The sequence below is a fragment of the Salvelinus namaycush genome, chromosome 16, assembly GCF_016432855.1.
Source record: "Salvelinus namaycush isolate Seneca chromosome 16, SaNama_1.0, whole genome shotgun sequence".
NCBI classification, from domain to species: Eukaryota; Metazoa; Chordata; class Actinopteri; order Salmoniformes; family Salmonidae; genus Salvelinus; species Salvelinus namaycush.
Window position 1 is genome coordinate 11,964,204 of NC_052322.1, and position 24,693 is coordinate 11,988,896.

Sequence of the window (24,693 nt, forward strand, 5' to 3'; positions counted from 1 at the left end):
TGTCATTTGGTTATATTAATTTCTGTTAATGCATGTATTAATTACAGTAATTTACTGTTCTCCTTCTCTGAGCGGAAACGTTGTTTGCAGAGTTCACATCCTGCTACACTTGTGAGAAACAAGTTTTGGTTTATTTCATACCATCATTTACGCGCTCCATGTGAGCAATGAGCATGTGACTGGTCTCTCTGTCCTGTTAATGTTGACAGAGCGAGCATAGAAGTACCTGACCTGCTTCTAACAAATGTCAAATGTAGGAAAGAGCCCAGCTGGGCTTCTCAGTAATGTTTTCTTCACCTCACACAGTAAGTCAACAAAGTCCTTTTAAATATACAGTTCCAGTCAAAAGTTTGGACACCTACTCATTCAAGGGTTTTTCTTTATATCTTTATATTGACTATTTTCTACATTGTAGAATAATAGTGAAGACATCAAAACTATGAAATAACACATGGAATCATGTAGTAACCAAAAAAGTGTGTTAAATCAATCAAAATATATTTTATATTTGAGATTCTTCAAAGTAGCCACCTTTTGCCTTGATGACAGCTTTGCACACTCTTGGCATTCTCTCAACAAGCTTCACCTGGAATGCTTTTCCAATAGTCTTGAAGGAGTTTCCACATATGCTGAGCACTTGTTGGCTGCTTTTCCTTCACTCTGCGGTCCAACTCATCCCAAACCATCTCAATTGGGTTGAGGCCAATTAATGAGGTGTTAATTCATAGTTGATGTTTTCACTATTATTCTACAATGTAGAAAAGAGTATCTCTACCGCTCCTGCTGTCTCTAGAGAGTTGAACAGGTAACACATCCGGTGAACAGGTCAGGGTTCCATAGCCGCAGGCAGAACAGTTGAAACTGGAGCAACAGCACGGCCAGGTGGACTGGGGACAGCAAGGAGTCATCAGACCAGGTAGTCCTGAGGCATTGTCTTAGGGCTCAGGTCCTCCGAGAGAAAGAAAGAAATAGAGAATTAGAGAGAGCATACTTAAATTCACACAGGACACCAAATAAGACAGGAGAAATACTCCAGATATAACAGACAGCCCTCCGACACATAAATTACTTCAGCATAAATACTGGAGGCTGAGACAGGAGGGGTCGGGAGACACCGTGGCCCCATCCGACGATACCCCCGGACAGGGAGTAGTACATAGCGTTGTACGAGATCTTCAGTTTCTTAGCAATTTCTCGCATGGAATAGCCTTCATTTCTCAGAATAAGAATAGACTGACAAGTTTCAGAAGAAAGTTCTTTGTTTCTGGCCATTTCGAGCCTGTAATCGAACCCACAAATGCTGATGCTCCAGATACTCAACTAGTCTAAAGAAGGTCAGTTTTATTGCTTCTTTAATCAGGACCACAGTTTTCAGCTGTGCTAACATAATTACAAAAGGGTTTTCTAATGATCAATTAGCCTTTTAATATTATATACTTGGATTAGCTAACACAACGTGCCATTGGAACACAGGAGTGATGTTTGCTGATAGTGGGCCTCTTTACGCCTATGTAGATATTCCATAAAAGATCTGCCGTTTCCAGCTACAATAGTCATTTACATCATTAACGATGTCTACATTGTATTTCTGATCAATTTGATGTTATTTTAATGGACAAAAAATGTGATTTTCTTTCAATAACAAGGACATTTCTAACTGACCCCGAACTTTTGAACGGTAGTGTATATCCTACCAACGGGACATTAATAACTGTAATATATTATGTTTCACCGAGTCGTGGCTGAACAACGACATGATTAACATACATCTGGCGGGTTTTAAGCTTTTTCGGCAGGATTGAACAGCAGTCTCTGGTAAGACAAGGGGAGGCGGCCTATGCATATTTGTAAACAACACCTGGTACACGAAATCTAAAGAAGTCTCAAGGTTTTGCTCGCCTGAGGTAGAGTATCTCATGATAAGCTGTAGACCACACTATTTACCAAGAGAGTTTACATCTGTATTTTTCGTAACTGTCAATATACCACGCAAGACCGATGCTGGCACTAAGACCGCACTCGATGAGCTGTATACAGCCATAAGCAAACAGGAAAACGCTCATCCAGAGGCGGTGCTCATAGTGGCCGGGGACTTTAATGCAAGGAAACTCAAATCAGTTTTACATTTCTATCAGCATGTTAAATGTACAACCAGAGGGGAAAAAAACTCTAGACCACCTTTACTCCACACACAGACACACATACAAGGCTCGCCCTCCATTTGGCAAGTCTGACCATAAAGCAGGAAGCACCAGTGACTCGGACAATAAGAAAGTGGTCAGATGAAGCAGATGCTAAGCTACAGGACTGTTTTGCTAGCACAGACTGGAATATGTTCCAGGATTCTTCTGATGGCATTGAGGAGTACACCACAACCGTCACTAGCTTCATCAATAAGTGCATCAATGATGTCGTCTCCACAGTGACCGTGCATACAAACCAAAAGCCATGGATTACAGGCATCATCCGCAATGAGCTAAAGGGTAGAGCTGCTGCTTTCAAGGAGCGGGACTCTAACCCGGAAGCCTATAAGATATCCCGCTATGCCCACCGACGAACCATCAAACAAGCAAAGTGTCAATACAGGACTAAGATCGAATCGTACTACACCAACTCCGACGTTCGTCGGATGTGGCAGGGCATGCAAACTATTACAGACTACAAAGGGAAGCACAGCCACAAGCTGCCCAGTGACACAAACCTACCAGACGAGCTAAATTACTTATATGCTCGCTTTGAGGCAAGTAACAATGAAACATGCATGACAGCACCAGCCGTTCCGGACGACTGTGTGATCACGCTCCCCGTAGCCGATGTGATTAAGACCATTAAACAGGTCAACATTCACAAGGCCGCAGGGCCAGACGGATTACCAGGACGTGTACTCCGAGCATGGACTGACCAACTGGCAAGTGTCTTCACTGACATTTTCAACCTGTCTCTGACTGAGTGTAATACCAACATGTTTCAAGCAGACCACCATAGTCCCTGTGCCCAAGAACACTAAGGTAACCTGCCTAAATGACTACCGACTCGTAGCACTCACATCTGTAGCCATGAAGTGCTTTGAAAGGCTGGTCATGGCTCACATCAACACCATTATCCCAGAAACTCTAGACCAACTCCAATTTGCATACCGCCCCAACAGATCCACAGATGATGCAATCTCTATTGCACACAACACTGCTCTTTCCCACCTGGACAAAAGGAACACCTATGTGAGAATGCAATTGACTACAGCTCAGTGTTCAACACCATCGTGACCTCAAAGCTCATCACTAAGCTAAGGACCCTGGGACTAAACACTCCCTCTGCAACTGGATCTTGGACTTCCTGATGGGCCACCCCTAGGTGGTAAGGGTAGGTAACAACACATCCGCCACGCTGATCCTCAACACGGGGGCAGTCCCTCCTGTACTCCATGTTCACTCATGACTGCACGGCCAGGCACGACTCCAACACCATCAAGTTTGCCGATGACACGAGTGCTAGGCCTGATCACTGACAATAATGACCCAGCCTATAGGGAGGAGGTCAGAGACCTGGTCGTGTTTGCCAGGACAACAACCTCTCCCTCAATGTGATCAAGACAAAGGAGATGATTGGACTACAGGAAAAGGAGGACCAAGCACGCCCCCATTCTCATTGACAGGACTGTAGTGGAACAGGTTGAGAGCTTCAAGTTCCTTGGTGTGCACATCACCAACAAACTGTCATGGTCCAAACACACTAAGACAGTTGTGTGGAGGGCATTGCAAAGCCTATTCCCCCTCAGGAGACTGAAAATATTTGGCATGGGTCCTCAGATCCTCAAAAGGTTCTACAGCTGCACAATCGAGAGCATCCTGACGGGTTGCATCACAGCCTGGCATGGCAACTGCTCGGCCTCCGACCGTAAGACGCTACAGAGGGTAGTGCGTACGTCCCAGTACATCACTGGGGCCAAACTTCCTGCCATTCAGGACCTCTATACCAGGTGGTGTCAGAGGAAGGCCCTAAAAATTATCAAAAACTCCAGCCACCCTGGTCATAGACTGTTCTCTCTGCTACCACATGGCAAGCGGTACCGGAGCACCAAGTCGAGGTCCAAAAGGCTTCTTAACAGCTTCTATCCCCAAGCCATAAGACTCCTGAACAGCTAATCAAAGGGCTACCAAGACCCCTCTTACGCTGCTGCTATTCTCTGTTTATAATCTATGCAATGTTACTTTAACTCTACCTACTAGTACATATTACCTCAATTACCCCCGCACATTGACTCTGTACCGGTACCCCTTGTATATAGCCTCGCTTGTTATTTCACTGCTGCTGTTTAATTATTTGTACTATTTTCTATTTAACACTTTCTTTTCTTTTTTTTCTTAACTTCTTAAAGCATTGTTGGTTAAGGGCTTGTAAGTAAGCATTTCACTGTAAGATCCTACACCTGTTGTATTCGGCGCATGTGACAAATACAATTTGATTTCATTTGAAGTCTCTGAATGTCCTTGAGTGGCCCAGCCAGAATCCGGACTTGAACTCGATCTAACATATTTCAAGAGACCTGAAAATAGCTGTGCAGTGACGCTCCCCATCCAACCTGAGAGCACTTGAGAGGATCTGCAGAGAAGAATGGGAGAAACTCCCCAAATACAGGTGTGCCAAGCTTGTACTGAGTAAAGGGTCTGAATACTTATGTAAATGTGATATTTCAGTAAAAAAAAATATATACATTTGCAAACATTTGATTAATCTGTTTTTGCTTTGCCATTATGGGGTGTTGTGTAGATTGAGAAGGGGGGGGGAAAGTATTTCATCCATTTTAGAATAAGGCTGTAACGTAACAAAGTGGAAAAAGTCAAGGGGTCTGAACACTTTCCGAATGCACTGGACTTCCATTAAGAGAGTTTCCTAAAATATATATCTCTTTAATAAGACTCAAACGCTCCTTTTCTGATTTAATCTAGTAAAAGGCCTATCTTCAGTAGCTTAAGCTACATGATTTCTCTCGACGGCCTTCTCTCTTTGAAGAACTTCGAATGACCGCAGCAGCAAGGTCTGTGACGTAATGTGAATATTTTGGGAAAAGTGGGAGAGAACCCATTCGACTTTGAATGGTTTTGTGCGTCAAGATTAGAATCTCTATTTAAAAAACTATTTTGTGCAGAAAAGCCAACAGACAAGGACAAGTTAGGCATATATCTTTATTTTGACTCTGTTAATGTTGTCAATACAAAAATGCGACAGATCCTGTCCAACCTGGCATTTCTTAATTTGTTGATTAATATTTAAGTCATTACCTGAATAATAATGAAATGCCATTATAATTACGAAGTGTAATAGCTTGTTTCAAGAAGGATATCCATGTAATCAAGTGTACAAGTAAAAGTCTGTCCCCCACGGCTCCTGCTCCGTCCAGTTTTTGTCCTTGATATGGCACACACAGCCTGTTTGTTCACACGATGAGTATAACGAGTTGCTGGTGTATTGTCGTGTGTAGATGGACTGAACTCACACATCTCTGCCCAAATGGACTCAGAGGAATGTGTTTTAGTGTGGGCAGCGGAAGAGGCCTAACACCAGCCTGCTGTATTGGCTTGCTGCTCTCCGCTCCACACACAAGCCTGCATCCCAAATGTCATCCTATTCCTGATATTGGGGACTACTTTTGACGAGAGCCCAATGGGTCAAAAGAAGTGCACTAAATATGGAATAGGGTGCCATCTGGGACGCTGACACAGCCTGTGAGGTCTGTTCGGAATCAAGCCCTCTGCTCCTCTGCCTTGTATGTGTTCCGCTTCCTCCTTTGATCTCACTGGGGAAGGATAGACCAGCCTGCTTTTTATAGGCAAATAACATGCAGCCTTTGTATTTTTCGAGAGAGTCGAGAGATTGAACAGTGGAAACATGATAAGTGCTACTAAAACCAGTGGTCTATAAAAGGTTGTAAGTCGAGTACTAGGCTATGTAAATGTGCAGTTACACTGCGGTTACACAGTAGGCCTACCTGGCAATGTAATTACTATGTAAAAAGGCCTATAACAGGTTGTTAAGAACATGGGTTCTTACAGATATTTACATGGTTACAGATCTACATGGCATCTTCATTGGATGTTATTGGAGGAGAACGTGATGCTGTTGTATAATCTGTTGTGCATTAGTGTGTGTGTGTTGTGGGACTTGCGTTGTGTAATAGTTGTTGCCAGACGTCATCTAGAGGCTTGTGCTGGGACATTAGGACAGAGTGCTGCTGAAAAATGTATGCCATAACGCACCCCACCCCCAAGTATCATCTCTTCTCATCCTTCCCTCTCCTGTCTCTCCATCCCTGTCTTCTCCCATGCTCCACTTGAAGTCAGGTTGTGAAGTTTAGTAAAGATAACTTGGTCATTCAATGTTAATGACCTATCCCCAACATTACATCACATCCCATGATAAACATTTCATGACCAAGTTATCTTTACTAAACTTCCCAACCTGTCTTCACTGTGGGGGAGAGGGAAGAGATGAAAAGCGAGAGGGATAGAAGAGAGGGGGAGCAGAAGAGGGAGGAAGAGGTGAGGAGGAGAAGAGCGAGCAAGGGAGGGGAGGAGTACTCCACAGAGACAGTTGACAGACAAAGTTGAACCCAGGCCTGTAACTGCCAAACAAGCTTTAGATCATGTCAGTTCGACTGTACTCACACACGGTCGGGGAGGAGAAACTTAACGGTGTTGTATGTGTGTTATGTCACATTTGTTAATAGTAGAGTATAGGCCTATGCTCGGAAATGTGAGTTGAGAGAGGTGGGTGAAATCAACTGAAACTGCAGATTAGATAGAGAGAAGGTGGGTGAAATCAACTGAAACTGCAGATTAGATAGAGAGAAGGTGGGTGAAATCAACTGAAACTGCAGATTAGATAGAGAGAAGGTGGGTGAAATCAACTGAAACTGCAGATTAGATAGAGAGAAGGTGGGTGAAATCAACTGAAACTGCAGATTAGATAGAGAGAAGGTGGGTGAAATCAACTGAAACTGCAGATTAGATAGAGAGAAGGTGGGTGAAATCAACTGAAACTGCAGATTAGATAGAGAGAAGGTGGGTGAAATCAACTGAAACTGCAGATTAGATAGAGAGAAGGTGGGTGAAATCAACTGAAACTGCAGATTAGGTGGGTGGGCCTAAATGGCCTAAGAGGAAATGTCCTGAAACAGGGAGGGAATTTGTCCAATACAATCTGATTTTGTCCAATGCTTGTTTTCTTTGTTCGTTGCATAATGTTTTGCTACGTTGTGCACTAATGAGTATGACCCAGAGCAGCATAGGCCTACATCTAATTTACAGTGTTGTACCTTATTGGCAACAATTTTTGATGAGCGAGTTTCAAACTCTTGACAATTCACACCTTCCAACACCAGCTGAGAGTAGCGTGTCTCCCATTCATCAACTGTAGTGACCTTCCCTTCTTAGCTATGCGCTAGGTCTCTTCTCGTTAGACTAGGAGTTCTTGGTATGGCATTCTGAACGTGCTTGGTTTCTGTTTTGCTTGTGGCAGTAAAGTCACTGAGAAAGTGGGGTGACAGCAGCAGACAAGAACAGGCAAATGAGATCACACGATAAGGGTTATGTCCAAAATGGCACACTCTTCCCTATGTAGTGCACTACTTTTGCCCCGGGCCCATGGGGTTGAGCTCAAAAGTAGTGCACTATGCAGTGAAATAGGGTGCCATTTGGGATGTATTCGAGGTGAGATGAAAGATGGTTGTTGAGGGTCACTAGGGGATGTATGGCGCACAGATATTTGAGCTGTGGAATTAGAGATGACATCCTTCAAAAAGTAGACGGGGGGGGGGCATTGACGTGTAGGCTACTGGACTATAGAGTGGTAGTTGAATCTGAAAGATTGAGGGAGCTGGCAAAAAGAGGGAGAGCGAGAGAGCCTACAGAAAAGAAGAGTGAGAGACGGAGTCAAGAATGGGTGCTTGGGGACTAGTGGTGGGTGTGATGGAGAAGTCTATGTATTAACCAAATGCTAGCTTCCTTCTCTCCTGTAAGCTTCTCCTCATTCATTGGCCAGCTGAAAGCCCCTGTTATGAAGGAAACGCCACCAGGGAGACCTCATCTCGCTGCCTAGCTATGTGTGTGTGTCCGTGTGTGTTTTCCTCCCTGCTTGGGTAGGTTATTTTTAAATCCATTCTGCTTCCTGGCTGCCCTGACTATAGCTAGCCTACCAGCAGGACAGGAGTATTCCTGCTTTGTTGTTTTCTGGAATATTCTACTGGAGGACCAACTGAACCGCTTTGAGGAAACTAAGAAAAGAAACGACAACAATGTTCTCTTCTCCTTTCCCACAGTTACATTGCAAACTCTTTGCAAAGATGGGGGACGACCGACCTTTTGTGTGCAACGCTCCGGGCTGTGGACAGGTAAGCCGTCAACTACCTCTGTCTTGTCTCGGCTTTCAGGTGTGTGTGTGTGTGTGAATGGTTGTACTTGGTATTTGTGAGTGTGTTTGTACAATAGTGTGTGTGTGTGCGCTTGTATGGTTGTACTTGGTATTTGTGTGTTTGTATAATAGTGTGTGCGCTTGTATGGCTGTACTTGGTATTTGTGTGTGTGTGGCTTTGTGTTAGTGTGTGTTGTCTATAGCAGTTGACTCTGGAATAACTCTAAGTGAGCATCCTCCTCAATCAGTTGATTGGGAAGTTGAAACTGACGATATTCATTCATACTCTACATGGTCTAGTTCTGTAGTGAAATGAATGGAATTTCCCACTGCTGTCAGTGGAATAGAACATGGGTAGAGAGTAGACATGTTTTAGTTAGCTGGCTGAGTGACCACATGGACAACACATTCCTATTGCCAGTCTGTTTCTGTTCTCTCGCCAACTCCTTATTGGCTTGACAATGACTAGCTAGGAAGCTAGAATTGCGAAACAATTCTAATGTAGGCTATTTAATGGATTAGCTCTGCTTATTCTGTTTCTCTGGAAGAGCCCTCATGGACGACACACACACACACACACACACACACACACTGATCGCACTGTTAGTGATAGCTAGCTAGTCGAACATGGGTCTCTCGGCTACTTCTGTTTCTCAGTGAGAGCCCACATGGACAGTACACTGATCACTGACAGAGACAGCTAGCCTAGCGGTGTTGCGATACATTGCTAACAAGGATGTGTCTCCTCCACTCAGCCAGCCAGTGAGTCACAGGCAGCAGGCAGTACAGATGAGTAATCTAGGCGCCGTTATTGTTTCAACCTGTCTCTGTCTCACTTCTACTGCCCTGCAGACACAGAGGTTGAAGACCCATATAGTGACTCGGCTGGGCACTAAATGTCTGTGGCTGACGGCATCCCAAATGGCACCCTAGTCCCATAGGGCTGTGATCAAAAGTAGCGCACTATATATGGAATAGGGTGCCATTTGGGACGCAGCTGTACTGGAGGTTAGCGACGCGCAACACTAGTGACTGCTTTGGCAGTTAAGTATGTCTACGACTACATACGCCACAATCATGTCTAATGTAATGTTGGTTTTGGCAGAACATGATGAATAGCAGTCATAACAAGACAGGTGTTGTTGTACTCTGTCCTAAGGTGCTAGATTTCACCTATAGGCTAGTTGTTTTAAAGCCTAGTACAACATTACAATACAATCCCAGTGAAGATGTTAAGAAGACGTCTTTTCAACACCTCGCGCTCTCTGGTTCTCCCCTCTTTGACTATTGATGCCATGACTTAAGACTTATACGCCTTGTTATTAGGAAACATTATAAAGGCTCCCACATGCTTATAAAAGTGTTACCACATATTTTACTGTGGACAGCTTGCAGACAACAGATGACTGTATTGTTAAGAGAGTGGAGATGGAATTATTGATGTTATTACTTTGTCTCTTTTTTATTATAAAAGAAATCATTAGTGTTGTAGTCTGTGTTGTCCTCAGCATTTTAGTGTTTAGACACTGTACCGCACACACACACACACACACAGTAACTTGCATCTGGAATGAATCATTGATTGCTTGTTGGCTCCTTTTCCCTCTCGGAACCTTCAGGACACCAAGGGACTCAATTGAAGTTACCACAACACTGAGTTTAGCTTCCACTTTACTTGCTTCTGTTAGGAAATTCAAGTTACCACAACAAACACTTTAGCTTCCACTTGACTTGCTTCTGTAAGGACAACAATGTTGTAACATATTTAATTTATTGACATGATTCATTTATTAATCAGGTACAAAAAGGCTACAATGGATGCTAAAATAAAAAAGTACAGGATGTCCTTTGAGATTTGGTTGAATCAACATTGATGTCTGTCTGTAGCTGACTTGCTAGTGTGTGTGTGTGTGTGTGTGTGTGTGTTAAGAGTTGGGCGATATGATAGTATCGTCTATCGACGATGATTGACAGCCATCGTCGATGGTGACGACATCGTCGATGGTGACGACATCGTGATGTGACGGACAATGCTTTAGCCTATTTGAACTTGACTGGCACCGCGCAGGAAAGAACGGAGTCTCAAAGTGCACAGCACAGCAGCACAAGTGACATTCTGGGTAATTCCTATTTGCTAAAGCCTATTTCAATAAGTATGTTGCATACAGAACGCAAGCGAGGAATATAGGCCAGACAGAGCCGGTAATTCCACCGACGCGGCGTAAAATGACACTACTTAACTATCTTGTGTCTAGCTGTTTAAAAAAAACTTAGGCTATAGCCTTCTCTCTACATTCGATAGGCTATGAACATGACTTTGGGCTATAGGCTTCTCTCTCCATTCGATAGGCTATGAACATGACTTTGGGCTATAGGCTTCTCTCTCCATTCGATAGGCTATGAACATGACTTTGGGCTATAGGCTTCTCTCTCCATTCGATAGGCTATGAACATGACTTTGGGCTATAGCCTTCTCTCTCCATTCGATAGGCTATGAACATGACTTTGGGCTATAGGCTTCTCTCTCCATTCGATAGGCTATGAACATGACTTTGGGCTATAGGCTTCTCTCTCCATTCGATAGGCTATGAACATGACTTTAGGCTATAGGCTTCTCTCTCCATTCGATAGGCTATGAACATGACTTTGGGCTATAGGCTTCTCTCTCCATTCGATAGGCTATGAACATGACTTTATGCTATAGGCTTCTCTCTCCATTCGATAGGCTATGAACATGACTTTGGGCTATAGGCTTCTCTCTCCATTCGATAGGCTATGAACATGACTTTGGGCTATAGGCTTCTCTCCATTCGATAGGCTATGAACATGACTTTGGGCTATAGGCTTCTCTCTCCATTCGATAGGCTATGAACATGACTTTGGGCTATAGGCTTCTCTCTCCATTCGATAGGCTATGAACATGACTTTATGCTATAGGCTTCTCTCTCCATTCGATAGGCTATGAACATGACTTTGGGCTATAGGCTTCTCTCTCCATTCGATAGGCTATGAACATGACTTTGGGTTATAGGCTTCTCTCTCCATTCGATAGGCTATGAATATGACTTTGGGCTATAGGCTACACTTTGATCGTTTTATGCTTTCTCCCGATCAAACAATAAACGTAAAGGAGTTCCATCTTAACAAGTTGTTTGAATGTTTAAAAACCTAAGGTAGCCAGAGGACTGCACTATTTTTTTTAATGAACATTCATACACCCATACAAGTCGCTCTGGATAAGAGCATCTGCTAAATGACTAAAATGTAAAAATGACTAATAATGAGAGGGAGAGAGAGGGCGAGAACAAACCATATCAATAGAAAAACGTAATGACAAGTTTTAAATCAAGTTTAAGCTTATTGAGAAAGAAATGATCCATGCGGGCCAGAAAAATCCCTTCATGCAACATAAAAAAAAAAAAAAAAAAAAAATGTAAGACAAGTTAGTCACAGTCATCTAGTTGCCAAATATTCTAGCCTGGTGTTGTCCTAAAGTTGCTGCTTTCAAAAATCGCAAGAATGTAAGTCTAATAGCCTAGGCATAGGCTATTCTCAATCAAAGCTTTACGAGAGATAGAAGAAACAATATTATTTATTTATTATTTTATGGGGCTAATTAAGCAATTTATTTTCCAGTTCTGAAGAACCTAGAGTGCTCCCTTACTCACTACGGTAAGACCGTTCCTCATCAGACAGTCACCGTTCCATCATGTGTGCCGCGCCCCACACACACACACACACACACACACACACACACACACACACACACACACACACACACACACACACACACACACACACACACACACACACACACACACACCTGTTCTATGCTGCAGCTCCTCCACCAGAAATAAATATTAGAAAAGATTTGCCTGCACTTAGTCTCTACCCGGGCTTTCAACATTATCTTTCGTCATGATTTGTCCTGTTGAAGCATTCGATTTCACGCTATAGCCCAACTGTAATTTTAGCTGAGTAAAAATAATATGGGGTTGGCCAATAGGGGGCAATACCCTCGTATATCACAATGTGGGGTTTTATGGCTACATAATCACGATAGGATGAAGATTGACATCGACCAACCCTAATGTCTGTCTGTGTCCCTCTCTCTCTCTGTGTGTGTGTGTGTGTGTGTGTGTGTGTCAACATGTTGTGAATCATCATAGCATAGTGTGTTGATGCTCCTTGGGTGTGTTTTGACACCTTCACACTCAAACACTTGGCTGCCCTGTGTCTGTGTGTGTTATTCAGTCCGAACAGAACAGAAGTATCATTTTATTCAGGTCCAGACCTTGTCTTGCTATGGCACATAGCATATTAATACGGGGAAACCTTGTCCTGGTGTTAGTCTGGCCTTTCCAAGAATCCTTCTGTACAATTTGAGTTTACAGCAACAGGGTCTCCATTTTGACCTGTTTGCTATTTATTGTTAGATATGATAATCCTTACTTCCAGTATCTCCTACGTACGTACAAGTCAGAGAGACTAATTTTAGATGGTTTCCCCCAGCCCAACCCAGTTGTCTTGGTCACAGGAAAGATACTGTCAGTCTGTGAGACGTATGAGTGTATTGGTGACGCTGCCGCTAGCTGGTACTGGCTAAAAATATGCTCCTGACACTTGACAGTGTTTCCACTTGGCTCTCTCTTTCTCTGTCTCTCTCTCTCTCTCCCCCCTCTCTCACAACTGAACTTGTTACTGTGACACTCACGCAGACAGAAATAGCCTTCATTTCAGAAGAAGACGGAGGAGAAACTAAAGCCTGCGTCACAAGTAGCACCCTATCCCCTATGTAGTGCACCACTTTCGACCAGAGCCTTTGGGCCGTGGTCAAAGTCGTGCATTAAATAGGAAAAAGGGTAACGTTTGGGCCTCAGCCTAAATGCTAAAGCCATGATGATTAAAATTCCACCTACTGCATCCCCTCCTGATTCACCTCCACGGTCGCATTCATCAGGGTGAAATGTATCAAAAAGTTTTGTAACAGCAAACTAAATTGTTTTTCTTATTGGACATAGTGACACGTAGTCCATCACGGTTTCAGCGTGTTTCCTTCCGTTTGGTGCCTAATGAACACAATCTAATTCTGTAAACTAAAACTAAACCAAAGCAACTCCAAAAGGGAAGAGAACAAATACAGAAAGACTGACCGAGGAAGACTATTGTAGCACCTTGGTGTGCCTGCCTGACTGGCACATGTGTGTCCTGTCTTTTGTAGATGGGCTGGAACTAGAGAAGAACACATACCTTGAATAAACACATACTTGTGCTCTAGGCTACTTGTTTAGTGGACCATAAGTCTTACAAATGCAGTAGTAGAACAAGTGCACAGCAGATGCTAGATCAATTTTTTTAACCTTTTTTATTTTACTAGGCAAGTCAGTTAAGAACAAATGATGTGCAGTAAGCCAACAAGCAGGCCTAGCATTCCACTTCCCTGCTGAGCAAGCTGTTGAGTCAATGTGTTTTCAGTGTCAGCAGCATTTTGTGGCATATAGCGATAGTCAGCCATGGCTTTTCCAAGACATGTTGTCTAGTTTGATATGGCTGCGGTACAAATACCAGAGTGTATTGTACATAGAGGCCGACCGATTAGGATTTTTCAATACCGATACCGATTATTGGAGGACCAAAAAAAGCCGATACCGATGAATCGGTCGATTTCTTTTTATTTGTTTGTAATAATGACAATTACAACAATACTGAATGAACACTTATTTTAACTTAATATAATACATCAATAAAATCTATTTAGCCTCAAATAAATAATGAAACATGTTCAATTTGGTTTAAATAATGCAAAAACAAAGTGTTGGAGAAGAAAGTAAAAGTGCAATATGTGCCATGTAAAATAGCTAACGTTTAAGTTCCTTGCTCAGAACATGAGAACATATGAAAGCTGGTGGTTCCTTTTAACATGAGTCTTCAATATTCCCAGTAAGAAGTTTTAGGTTGTAGATATTATAGGAATTATAGGACTATTTCTCTCTATTATACCATTTGTATTTCATATACCTTTGACTATTGGATGTTCTTATAGGCACTTTAGTATTGCCAGTGTAACAGTATAGCTTCCGTCCCTCTCCTCGCCCCTACCTGGGCTCGAACCAGGAACACATCGACAACAGCCACCCTCGGAAGCAGCGTTACCCATGCAGAGCAAGGGGAACAACTAATCCAAGTCTCAGAGCGAGTGACGTTTGAAACGCTATTAGCGCGCACCCCGCTAACTAGCTAGCCATTTAACATCGGTTACACCAGCCTAATCTCGGGAGTTGATAGGCTTGAAGTCATAAACAGCTCAATGCTTGAAGCACAGCGAAGAGCTGCTGTCAAACGCACGAAAGTGCTGTTTGAATGAATGCTTACGAGCCTGCTGGTGCCTACCATCGCTCAGTCAAACTGCTCTATCAAATATCAAATCATAGACTTAATTATAACATAATAACACACAGAAATACGAGCCTTTGGTCATTAATATGGTCGACTCCGGAAACTATCATTTCGAAAACAAAACGTTTATTCTTTCAGTGAAATACGGAACCGTTCCATATTTTTTCTAACGGGTGGCATCCATAAGTCTAAATATTCCTGTTACATTGCACAACCTACGTAAAATTCTGGCAAATTAGTTCGCAATGAGCCAGGCGGCCCAAACTGTTGCATATACCCTGACTGCGTGCAATTAACGCAAGAAAAGTGACACAATTTCACCTGGTTAATATTGCCTGCTAACCTGGATTTCTTTTAGCTAAATATGCAGGTTTAAAAATATATACTTCTGTGTATTGATTTTAAGAAAGGCATTGATGTTTATGGTTAGGTACAGTCGTGCAACGATTGTGCTTTTTTCGCAAATGCGCTTTTGTTAAATCATCCCCCGTGTGGCGAAGTTGGCTGTCTTTGTTAGGAAGAAATAGTCTTCACACAGTTCGCAACGAGCCAGGCAGCCCGAACTGCCGCATATACCCTGACTCTGTTGCAAGAGAAGTGACACAATTCCCCTAGTTAAAATAAATTCATGTTAGCAGGCAATATTAACTAAATATGCAGGTTTAAAAATATATACTTGTCTATTGATTTTAAGAAAGGCATTAATGTTTATGGTTAGGTACACGTTGGAGCATCGACAGTCCTTTTTTGCGAATTCGCACCGCATCGATTATATGCAACGCAGGACACGCTAGATAAACTAGTAATATCATCAACCATGTGTAGTTAACTAGTGATTATGATTGATTGATTGATTGTTTTTTATAAGATAAGTTTAATGCTAGCTAGCAACTTACCTTGGCTTCTTACTGCATTCGCGTAACAGGCAGGCTGCTCGTGGAGTGCAATGTAAGGCAGGTGGTTAGAGCGTTGGACTAGTTAACCGTAATGTTGCAAGATTGAATCCCCGAGCTGACAAGGTAAAAATCTGTCATTCTGCCCCTGAACAATGCAGTTAATCCACCGTTCCTAGGCCGTCATTGAAAATAAGAATGTGTTCTTAACTGACTTGCCTAGTTAAATAAAGGTGCAAAAAAAATATCTGCCAAATCGGTTTCCAAAAATACCGATTTCCGATTCTTATGAAAACTTGAAATCGGCCCTAATTAATCGGTCGACCTCTAATTGTACATCACAGATATTCTTTGTGGTGATACCGTATGAATGTGTTCCAAAAGATAGCAAGTCAAATGTCAAGTCACAGAATCATATACATCTGATATTGAGGTGCTGTCTGGCACCTAACTGACTGAGCATCAGGCCTAATAGATTATCACCTCTCTCTCTGTCTGTCTCCCTTTGTGTGTGTGTGTGTGTTCACGGATCTACCCCAACCCGATTACCCGGGATCCGACCAGGTCAGATTAAAACATTTTGTAGTTAACCCTCAGATTATGAAAACGAGCCAGTGCGCACTGCACGTGAGACATGGTAAAATAGTTTACTTGTAGGAGAGGAGGACGACGCAGCAGAAATCGGGGATAGCCTATAGGTTATCTGAAGTGAGTTTCTGAGACATGGAGTCGTTCTTTGCTGACATGAAGAAGAAACTGAATGAAAGAGCGTAGCCTATAGGCCAGGGATGAACAACCGACAGCCAAATCGTCTGTATGGGCCTCATTTATGCACATTGTATATAAGGAGGGGAAAAAGGTTGCCCATATTTTAAAGACCTTAGCTTATTGCATTTTAGTTTTATTTAGTCAATTTACTAGTTTATTTAATTTATTTGTTTAGGCTTGGCCTATTTAGTAGGCTATTTTCTATCTTAACTCTACCGCTTCTCTCTCCCGGATCCGGGATCCTCCTCATCAAAAAAGCTGACTAGCATAGCCTAGCCTAACGGGACAGGGATATCATATAATATAATTTCATGAAATCACAAGTCCAATACAGCAAATGAAAGATAAACATCTTGTGAATCCAGCCATCATTTCCGATTTTTAAAATGTTTTACAGCGAAAACACTATGTATTTCTATTAGCTAACCACAATAGCCAAACACATTTCACCATGTTTCCACCGCATAGGTAGCTTTCACAAAACCCACAAATAGAGATAAAATTAATCACTAACCTTGAACAACTTCATCAGATGACAGTCTTATAACATCATGTTACACAATACATTTATGTTTTGTGCGAAAATGTGCATATTTGAGGTATAAATCATAGTTTTACATTGCAGCCACCATCACAAATAGCACCAAAGCAGCCAGAATAATTACAGAGAGCAACGTGAAATACATAAATACTCATCATCAATGTTTTGTTCGAAAATGTGCATATTTAGAGCTGCAAATCGTGGTTATACTTTGTGAATACGTAGCAACAATTCACCAGAATGTCCGGAGATATTTTGGACACTCACCTAATCTAACCAAAGAACTCATCATAAACTTTACATAAAAATACTTGTTGTATGGCAAATGAAAGATACACTGGTTCTTAATGCAACCGCTGTGTTAGATTTTTTAAAATAACTTTACCACAACATACAGCATGCATTATTGTGAGACAGCGCTCACCTATTCTCCGCCGTGTTGGAGTCAACATATTACACAGAAATACGAAATAACATCATAAATGTTGTCTTACTTTTGCTGATCTTCCATCAGAATGTTGTGCAAGGAGTCCTAGGTCCAGAATAAATCGTTGTTTGGTTTTAGAATGTCCATTTCTTCTATCGAATTAGCAACTTTGGCTAGCATTGTGGAGCGCACGTGTCCTTCATCTCTTGGCGCATGGAACGAAAAATTCCAAAATTCCCAATAAACTTCGAATAAACTGGTCAAACTCGGTTGATCCATCTTTATGATGTTATTATCATATGTATCAAATAAAATGAGAGCCGGAGCAATTCGTAGTGTATACCGAACGCTTTTCAGAAGACAATGTGAGGTTCCCCTGCGCGCCGTCGAAAACTGACAAAAGACCGGACCTGCCACTCCAAAAGCTCTTATTCGGCCTCACATCAAGCTAGACACCCCATTCAACCGTCTACTGCCTGTTGACATCTAGTGGAAGGCGTATGAAGTGCATACAGATCGATAAATAAAAGCCAGTTGAAAAGGCAGGCCCTGACACAGAGCCTCGTTTTCAGATTTTTCACTTCCTGTATGGAAGTTTGCTGCCAAATGAGTTCTGTTTTACTCACAGATATAATTCAAACAGTTTTAGAAACTTCAGAGTGTTTTCTATCCAATAGTAATAATACTATGCATATTGTATGATCTAGAACAGAGTACGAGGCCGTTTAATTTGGGCACGATTTTTTCCAAAGTGAAAACAGCGCCCCCCTATTCACAAGAAGTTAAAACAAATACACTGCTCAAAAAAATAAAGGGAACACTTAAACAACACAATGTAACTCCAAGTCAATCACACTTCTGTGAAATCAAACTGTCCACTTAGGAAGCAGCACTGATTGACAACAAATTTCACATGCTGTTGTGCAAATGGAATAGACAAAAGGTGGAAATTATAGGCAATTAGCAAGACACCCCCAATAAAGGAGTGATTCTGCAGGTGGTGACCACAGACCACTTCTCAGTTCCTATGCTTCCTGGCTGATGTTTTGGTCACTTTTGAATGCTGGCGGTGCTCTCACTCGAGTGGTAGCATGAGACGGAGTCTACAACCCACACAAGTGGCTCAGGTAGTGCAGCTCATCCAGGATGGCACATCAATGCGAGCTGTGGCAAGAAGGTTTGCTGTGTCTGTCAGCGTAGTGTCCAGAGCATGGAGGCGCTACCAGGAGACAGGCCAGTACATCAGGAGACGTGGAGGAGGCCGTAGGAGGGCAACAACCCAGCAGCAGGACCGCTACCCCCGCCTTTGTGCAAGGAGGAGCACTGCCAGAGCCCTGCAAAATGACCTCCAGCAGGCCACAAATGTGCATGTGTCAGCATATGGTCTCACAAGGGGTCTGAGGATCTCATCTCGGTACCTAATGGCAGTCAGGCTACCTCTGGTGAGCACATGGAGGGCTGTGCGGCCCCACAAAGAAATGCCACCCCACACCATGACTGACCCACCGCCAAACCGGTCATGCTGGAGGATGTTGCAGGCAGCAGAACGTTCTCCACAGCGTCTCCAGACTCTGTCACGTCTGTCACATGTGCTCAGTGTGAACCTGCTTTCATCTGTGAAGAGCACAGGGCGCCAGTGGCGAATTTGCCAATCTTGGTGTTCTCTGGCAAATGCCAAACGTCCTGCACGGTGTTGGGCTGTAAGCACAACCCCCACCTGTGGACGTCGGGCCCTCATACCACCCTCATGGAGTCTGTTTCTGACTGTTTGAGCAGACACATGCACATTTGAGGCCTGCTGGAGGTCATTTTGCAGGGCTCTGGCAGTGCTCCTCCTTGCACAAAGGCGGAGGTAGCGGTCCTGCTGCTGGGTTGTTGGCCTCCTACGGCCTCCTCCACGTCTCCTGATGTACTGGCCTGTCTCCTGGTAGCGCCTCCATGCTCTGGACACTACGCTGACAGACACAGCAAACCTTCTTGCCACAGCTCGCATTGATGTGCCATCCTGGATGAGCTGCACTACCTGAGCCACTTGTGTGGGTTGTAGACTCCGTCTCATGCTACCACTAGAGTGAGAGCACCGCCAGCATTCAAAAGTGACCAAAACATCAGCCAGGAAGCATAGGAACTGAGAAGTGGTCTGTGGTCACCACCTGCAGAATCACTCCTTTATTGGGGGTGTCTTGCTAATTGCCTATAATTTCCACCTTTTGTCTATTCCATTTGCACAACAGCATGTGAAATTTATTGTCAATCAGTGCTGCCTCCTAAGTATACAGTTTGATTTCACAGAAGTGTGATTGACTTGGAGTTACATTGTGTTGTTTAAGTGTTCCCTTTATTTTTTTGAGCAGTGTATAAGTAAGTAATGTTGAATGACTCGAGTGATAGGCTATTTGTAGGCATAAAGCTGGGACTCACTCGTACGCAAGTTTCGTGGCTTTCGTTCAAAATAAATAAGTTATATATTTTAATGCAGAGTTACCGACACATTCTTTCTGATCGTCTTTAATAAACAACATCGTTGACCAAGTTAATCTGCTCATGTTGTGTTTGTACAGTAAACTGATATTGTACAAAATATTGTTGCATTATGTTGAAAGTCTCCTGATTTTGATTCATTGTGTAAGGCATGGTATAAGAAGTATCAGGACTTCTCTCTTCAATGATTCCATTTCTATTAACTCTCCGGACGGTAGGTCTACATGTTCGCTTTAAATCCCAATTGTTGCAAATGAATGCAGCAGACTCCATCCTTCCGTAGACTATTTAACATTTATTTTTAATTTTAAGCTTGCTGGTCAAACAGGCTATAGCCTACCTTTTAGTCTAAATCAATTATTATCAAAACAGTTAAATAGACTAGATTTTAATGTTGAACAGTATAAGAATACAGAATATTACAGTAGGTTACAGACTAAAGTGAATTATTTGCTGGTCTCCGTATGTAAAAGCTAAATTAAAAAGAAATGTTTTGAAACAATTTGGATTGAATGCAGACCCGATCCAATTTGGATTAGGTTCTCTCTCAACTCTGACATGTTTCGAGTCACACCTGGTCCACCTCGGATCTGAATCGGATCGAATATTGATTTTCAAAGAAAATTACCGGATCCTGTCGGGGTCGGGGGGGAATTTCTTGGATCCGGTTCGGATCTCATTTCGGGATCCGAGGAGACCTCTAGTTGTGTGTGTGTGTGTGTGTGTGTGTGTGTGTGTGTGTGTGTGTGTGTGTGTGTGTGTGTGTGTGTGTGTGTGTGTGTGCGTGTGTGCGTTTAATCAGCTTCATAAACTCTCTCTCCCTCCCTCTCTTCAGAGGTTTACCAACGAGGACCACCTGGCTGTACACAAACACAAACATGAGATGAGTCTGAAGTTTGCCCCTGCCAGGACTGACTCTGTCATTATCCAAGGTACTGGTTCTCCTAGTGAGTCTGGTCTATTCAACTTTATTACTCTACTGTTTGCACTGTCGCCTCTTTACTTTGGTACTCTTGTCAGTTGTTGAGTACCCCAAAATGTCACTTGTTGTGCTCACCAAAACATTTCAGTCAGAAATAGCATCTCTGTCACCACCTGTCTAGTTTTATTTCCCTGAAGACCTTTAGTTGATTATTGGATTATTTTGATTATCTTTAAAGCTACAATCCTTAGTTGAAGAATAACAGTGTCACCCTGCCTTTGTTTTGGGGGGAAAAAGCTGAGGGAAGGGCCTGGAGAAATGTAGCCTTTCTCAAATTCATAGAGCTAGGGATGCAATAAATGACCTTCCATGATATCCAAATGATAGTTTTAACTATTGTTTACAAACATTGGAGTAAAACAAGGAGGGAGTTCTGTTACCCTGAGCCGTGGTGCACCGGTGTATGGTCCGCGATGTGAAAGGTCAAAGGTGGTGAGGGAGGAGCGCCCTTCTCAAATCTGCCCCGCACTGTCAGGCTGTCAACAAGGCAGCGTGGTGCAACGTCCAGAAACATACAACCTAAAAAGATATTGTCTCGAAAACCCAACCCTAGGCAACACTGATGGACTCTATTGGCATAGACAAACTACGTCACTGCCTACGGCGATAAAGGGGAAAAAACACATTCTGGGGACTCTCCCAACGAATCACGAGGCAGACATGCCAGACCTCCGCAATTCAAAACCCAAGTTTGCAGGCATAACCTTTGTAGTGGTCGTTGATGCAAACTAGGTGTCAAGCCTGTGATCTCCATCTTGCTAGCTACAATTTTATTCAAGCGGATATTGTAATCAAGCAGATAAAGTAGTGATGTAGGCAGAGATGTCGTTCTTCTATGCCAAAAGAGTCCATAATTGAAACCAAAACCTAGACACTTGCCTAGGGTCGGGTTTTTGAGACTATAAAATGTATGTTCAAATGTTCAAACTTGTTTTCATTGGGAAGGCAGATAGAGTTAAAAACAAAACAATCACTTTTGCATGTGAAAACACAGAATCCTCATGCCCTGGAGGCAGCCCGGTTCCAAAACGAATGCAGTCACTTTTCACCCAGTGCAAACTCCTTCCACTGGGGTAACCCGGGCCAGATTAATTCGAATGCCCTCAAGTTTATATTTTGGGTTCTGATGGGTTATGGCAGTTGATATAAACTCATGAGCCGTTTCTAAGTTATATTATTCAATAATCAATGGGTGTATATATATAATTAATTTATAGGTCCAAAAATGTATGTAGCAACTAAGGATTCTAGCTTTAAATCTCTTTCAGAATAAAACATCCATTGGCTGTTTTTTTTGCACGGTAAGTATGGGGGAAAAAAGGTGAGAGATTTTCTAAAATAGACGTTTCTCTGTGTTTCTCTTCCTCCTGTTCCAGACCAGACCCCTACTCCCACTCGCTTCCTGAAGAACTGCGAGGAGGTGGGGCTGTTCAACGAGCTGGCTAGCTCCTTCGCTGAGGAGTTCAGGAAGGCCCAGGAGGATGACGACAAGCGGGCCAAGAACCCTGTGAGTAGAACCCACGTTTGCCTAATGAGTTACTCTATCTGAGACCTGAAGACTTGCGTAAGCTCTAGGCTTTAGGTCAGTGGACTAATGGTATTGTTGCGCGCAGAAGACCAGGATCGGAACCCAGTCAGTCACATGAGCAATGGGGTGGAATGGGATTGGAGTCCTGGATCTTCTGAAGGGCTATCTCTCCTGTGCTTTGTAGTGTCTCACAGTCTCCCTCTCCCTCCCTCTCTCCCCCCCTCTCCTCCAGCTCCCTGCCCCGAACAGGGAGGTGGCCCTGGACATGAGCCTGCAGACGCCTTCAGCGGAAGCCGTGAAGGTGAAGGAGGAGACGCCTGTTGAGGTTGACTCCTCCCCACCAGGAAGTCCAGATTCCTTTTCCAGCATGTCAGACAGTAGCAGGGACACCATGGTGAGAAGAGGAAAGGTAGGGGTCAAAACTAAGGGGACATGACTGACCAGCAAACCCATGTTGAATGACCTAATTGGTTAGGATTAGAGTTCTGGGTTGGCATGCCAGTCACGTTCCTTCAGCCACACCCAAAGGTAGGGGACAGGGGAGGGCCAGAGGAACAGGTAGTAAATATGTATGAGAGACCAGGATGGGCACTGTGGTTTGTTAATGGGGATCGAATGGATGACAGGATAGAGGAACAACATGCCTGCTGTACTCCTCCTTTACTATGTCTATGTGCTATCAAGGAACAATCCAGAATGCATTGGAAACGAGTCATTATTGACCTCATGCGGACTTTATACGCATCACCCGGTGTTGAACTCAGCATCTTTCCTGTCTTCTCCTCAGGACACTCCCCTGAGGCCAGCGCTGAGTTCGGCCCCCACCCCCACAATCGTGAGGCCAGGCGCCCTCCCGGTGCGGCCCAGACCAGGCTCTCTGCCTCTCCACCTGGGCTTCGACGCCCTGCAGCCCACCATGCCTTCACCCACCTCTGTCATCACACCCACCCCACCATCCAACCGCACCGTATTGGGGTGAGTGACTGGTCCTCTCGCCACAAACCTGGTTCCAGATCTGAAGATGGCATAAGCAGTTCTGGAACCAAGCTAGTCCTCCGTGGGGCCTGGAGATCCAGTTAAAGATGGCTGTTATATACCGAATCCCACTTCAACCCTTTTTTACAATCCCTACCCCCTAGGCCATTTCTGTAGAACTGAAAGGATTGGATAAGTGTATCCTATATGGTGTAAATTCCACCTAGCCTATCAGAGGGCAAGATGAAGATTTCCAAATTGATTTCCCCCCCACCAGTAACCCTCTACCTCTCTCTTCTAGCTCTCCCACAGGCCACTACCCCATGATGATGCACCTTCCCAACGGGCTCCTCCCTGGACCCATGCAGATACCCTCTGTCATATCTGTAAGTAACCTGCCTTCATCGCTCTGTCCTTCTCTGGCTTGGGACCGGCGGTTGTTGCCAGTTCTGATTCAAGTGGAAGCTGACCATTACCTGGAAGCTGGTCCCCCGTAGCTCAGTTGGTAGAGCATGACGCTTGCAACGCCAGTATAGTGCGTTCGATTCTCGGAATGCCCGTATGTAAAATGTTTGCACAGATGACTGGCATTTATTAGAATTATTATTACATTACTAACAGAGTAATAACATATCAGTCAGGTTTGATCATATAATAATTAAATTGTACGCTTGCACTAGTTGTCTATAATGAGTATTAATTCACATGGAAGAATACATGAGTCACTTTGAAACACTGACAATGAGTAGTGTCTCACTTTGCCAGCATGAGCCCCAACCTTGGTTGTTAAAATGTGTGTGTGTGTGCATCCTGTCTCTAGCTGGCCCGGCCCATGCACATGGTGCCCAACATTCCCGGCATCCCTGGTCCTCCTCTGGGAGGTGGCAGCAGCGGCTCCAACTCCCCCTCGGGGTACACCACACACTCGGAGGCCAAGATGGTTAGGAACAGATGCATCTGTCTCTCTCTGTGTGTGTCTCTGTCTCTCTGTGTCTTTCTATCTTTCTCTATTAGGGATGCACATTCCTGTACATTTTGCTGCCATCTAACTGACCCTCATTAACCGCTTAATTCGCTTATATTTGTTCCAAACAGTAAAAATGATGTGACCAACAGAAAATACTATGCGTTCATACAAACAACAGACATTTTTGAAACTATTGAAACAATAGCAAGCAGGGTTTTCCATTAGCGCCGGCTGCGGCTTCAGACACATTTTCCACTTCAAGAATGAACCATACGCATCTTCTAGTGATCTATTGATAGGATAGGTACCTGTCAGTCACAAAGCGAGCG

General features: G+C 43.5%; 1 protein-coding gene across 2 annotated transcripts in view; it reads left to right on the plus strand.

Moving 5' to 3' along the window:
* Window positions 1–24,693, plus strand: part of LOC120060991 (cyclic AMP-dependent transcription factor ATF-7-like) — a 50,562-nt gene that overhangs the window by 15,851 nt on the left and 10,018 nt on the right. Inside the window, exons 2-8 of one of the 2 annotated variants that reach the window (XM_039010452.1) lie at window positions 8,315–8,386; window positions 20,748–20,844; window positions 22,271–22,401; window positions 22,655–22,831; window positions 23,210–23,397; window positions 23,699–23,783; window positions 24,218–24,337. In XM_039010452.1, coding sequence (XP_038866380.1) covers window positions 8,339–8,386; window positions 20,748–20,844; window positions 22,271–22,401; window positions 22,655–22,831; window positions 23,210–23,397; window positions 23,699–23,783; window positions 24,218–24,337 — 846 coding nt within the window. In that variant the 5' untranslated portion in view covers window positions 8,315–8,338. The remainder of the gene's footprint in view (window positions 1–8,314; window positions 8,387–20,747; window positions 20,845–22,270; window positions 22,402–22,654; window positions 22,832–23,209; window positions 23,398–23,698; window positions 23,784–24,217; window positions 24,338–24,693) is intronic. The other variant, XM_039010453.1, reaches the window with a different exon arrangement.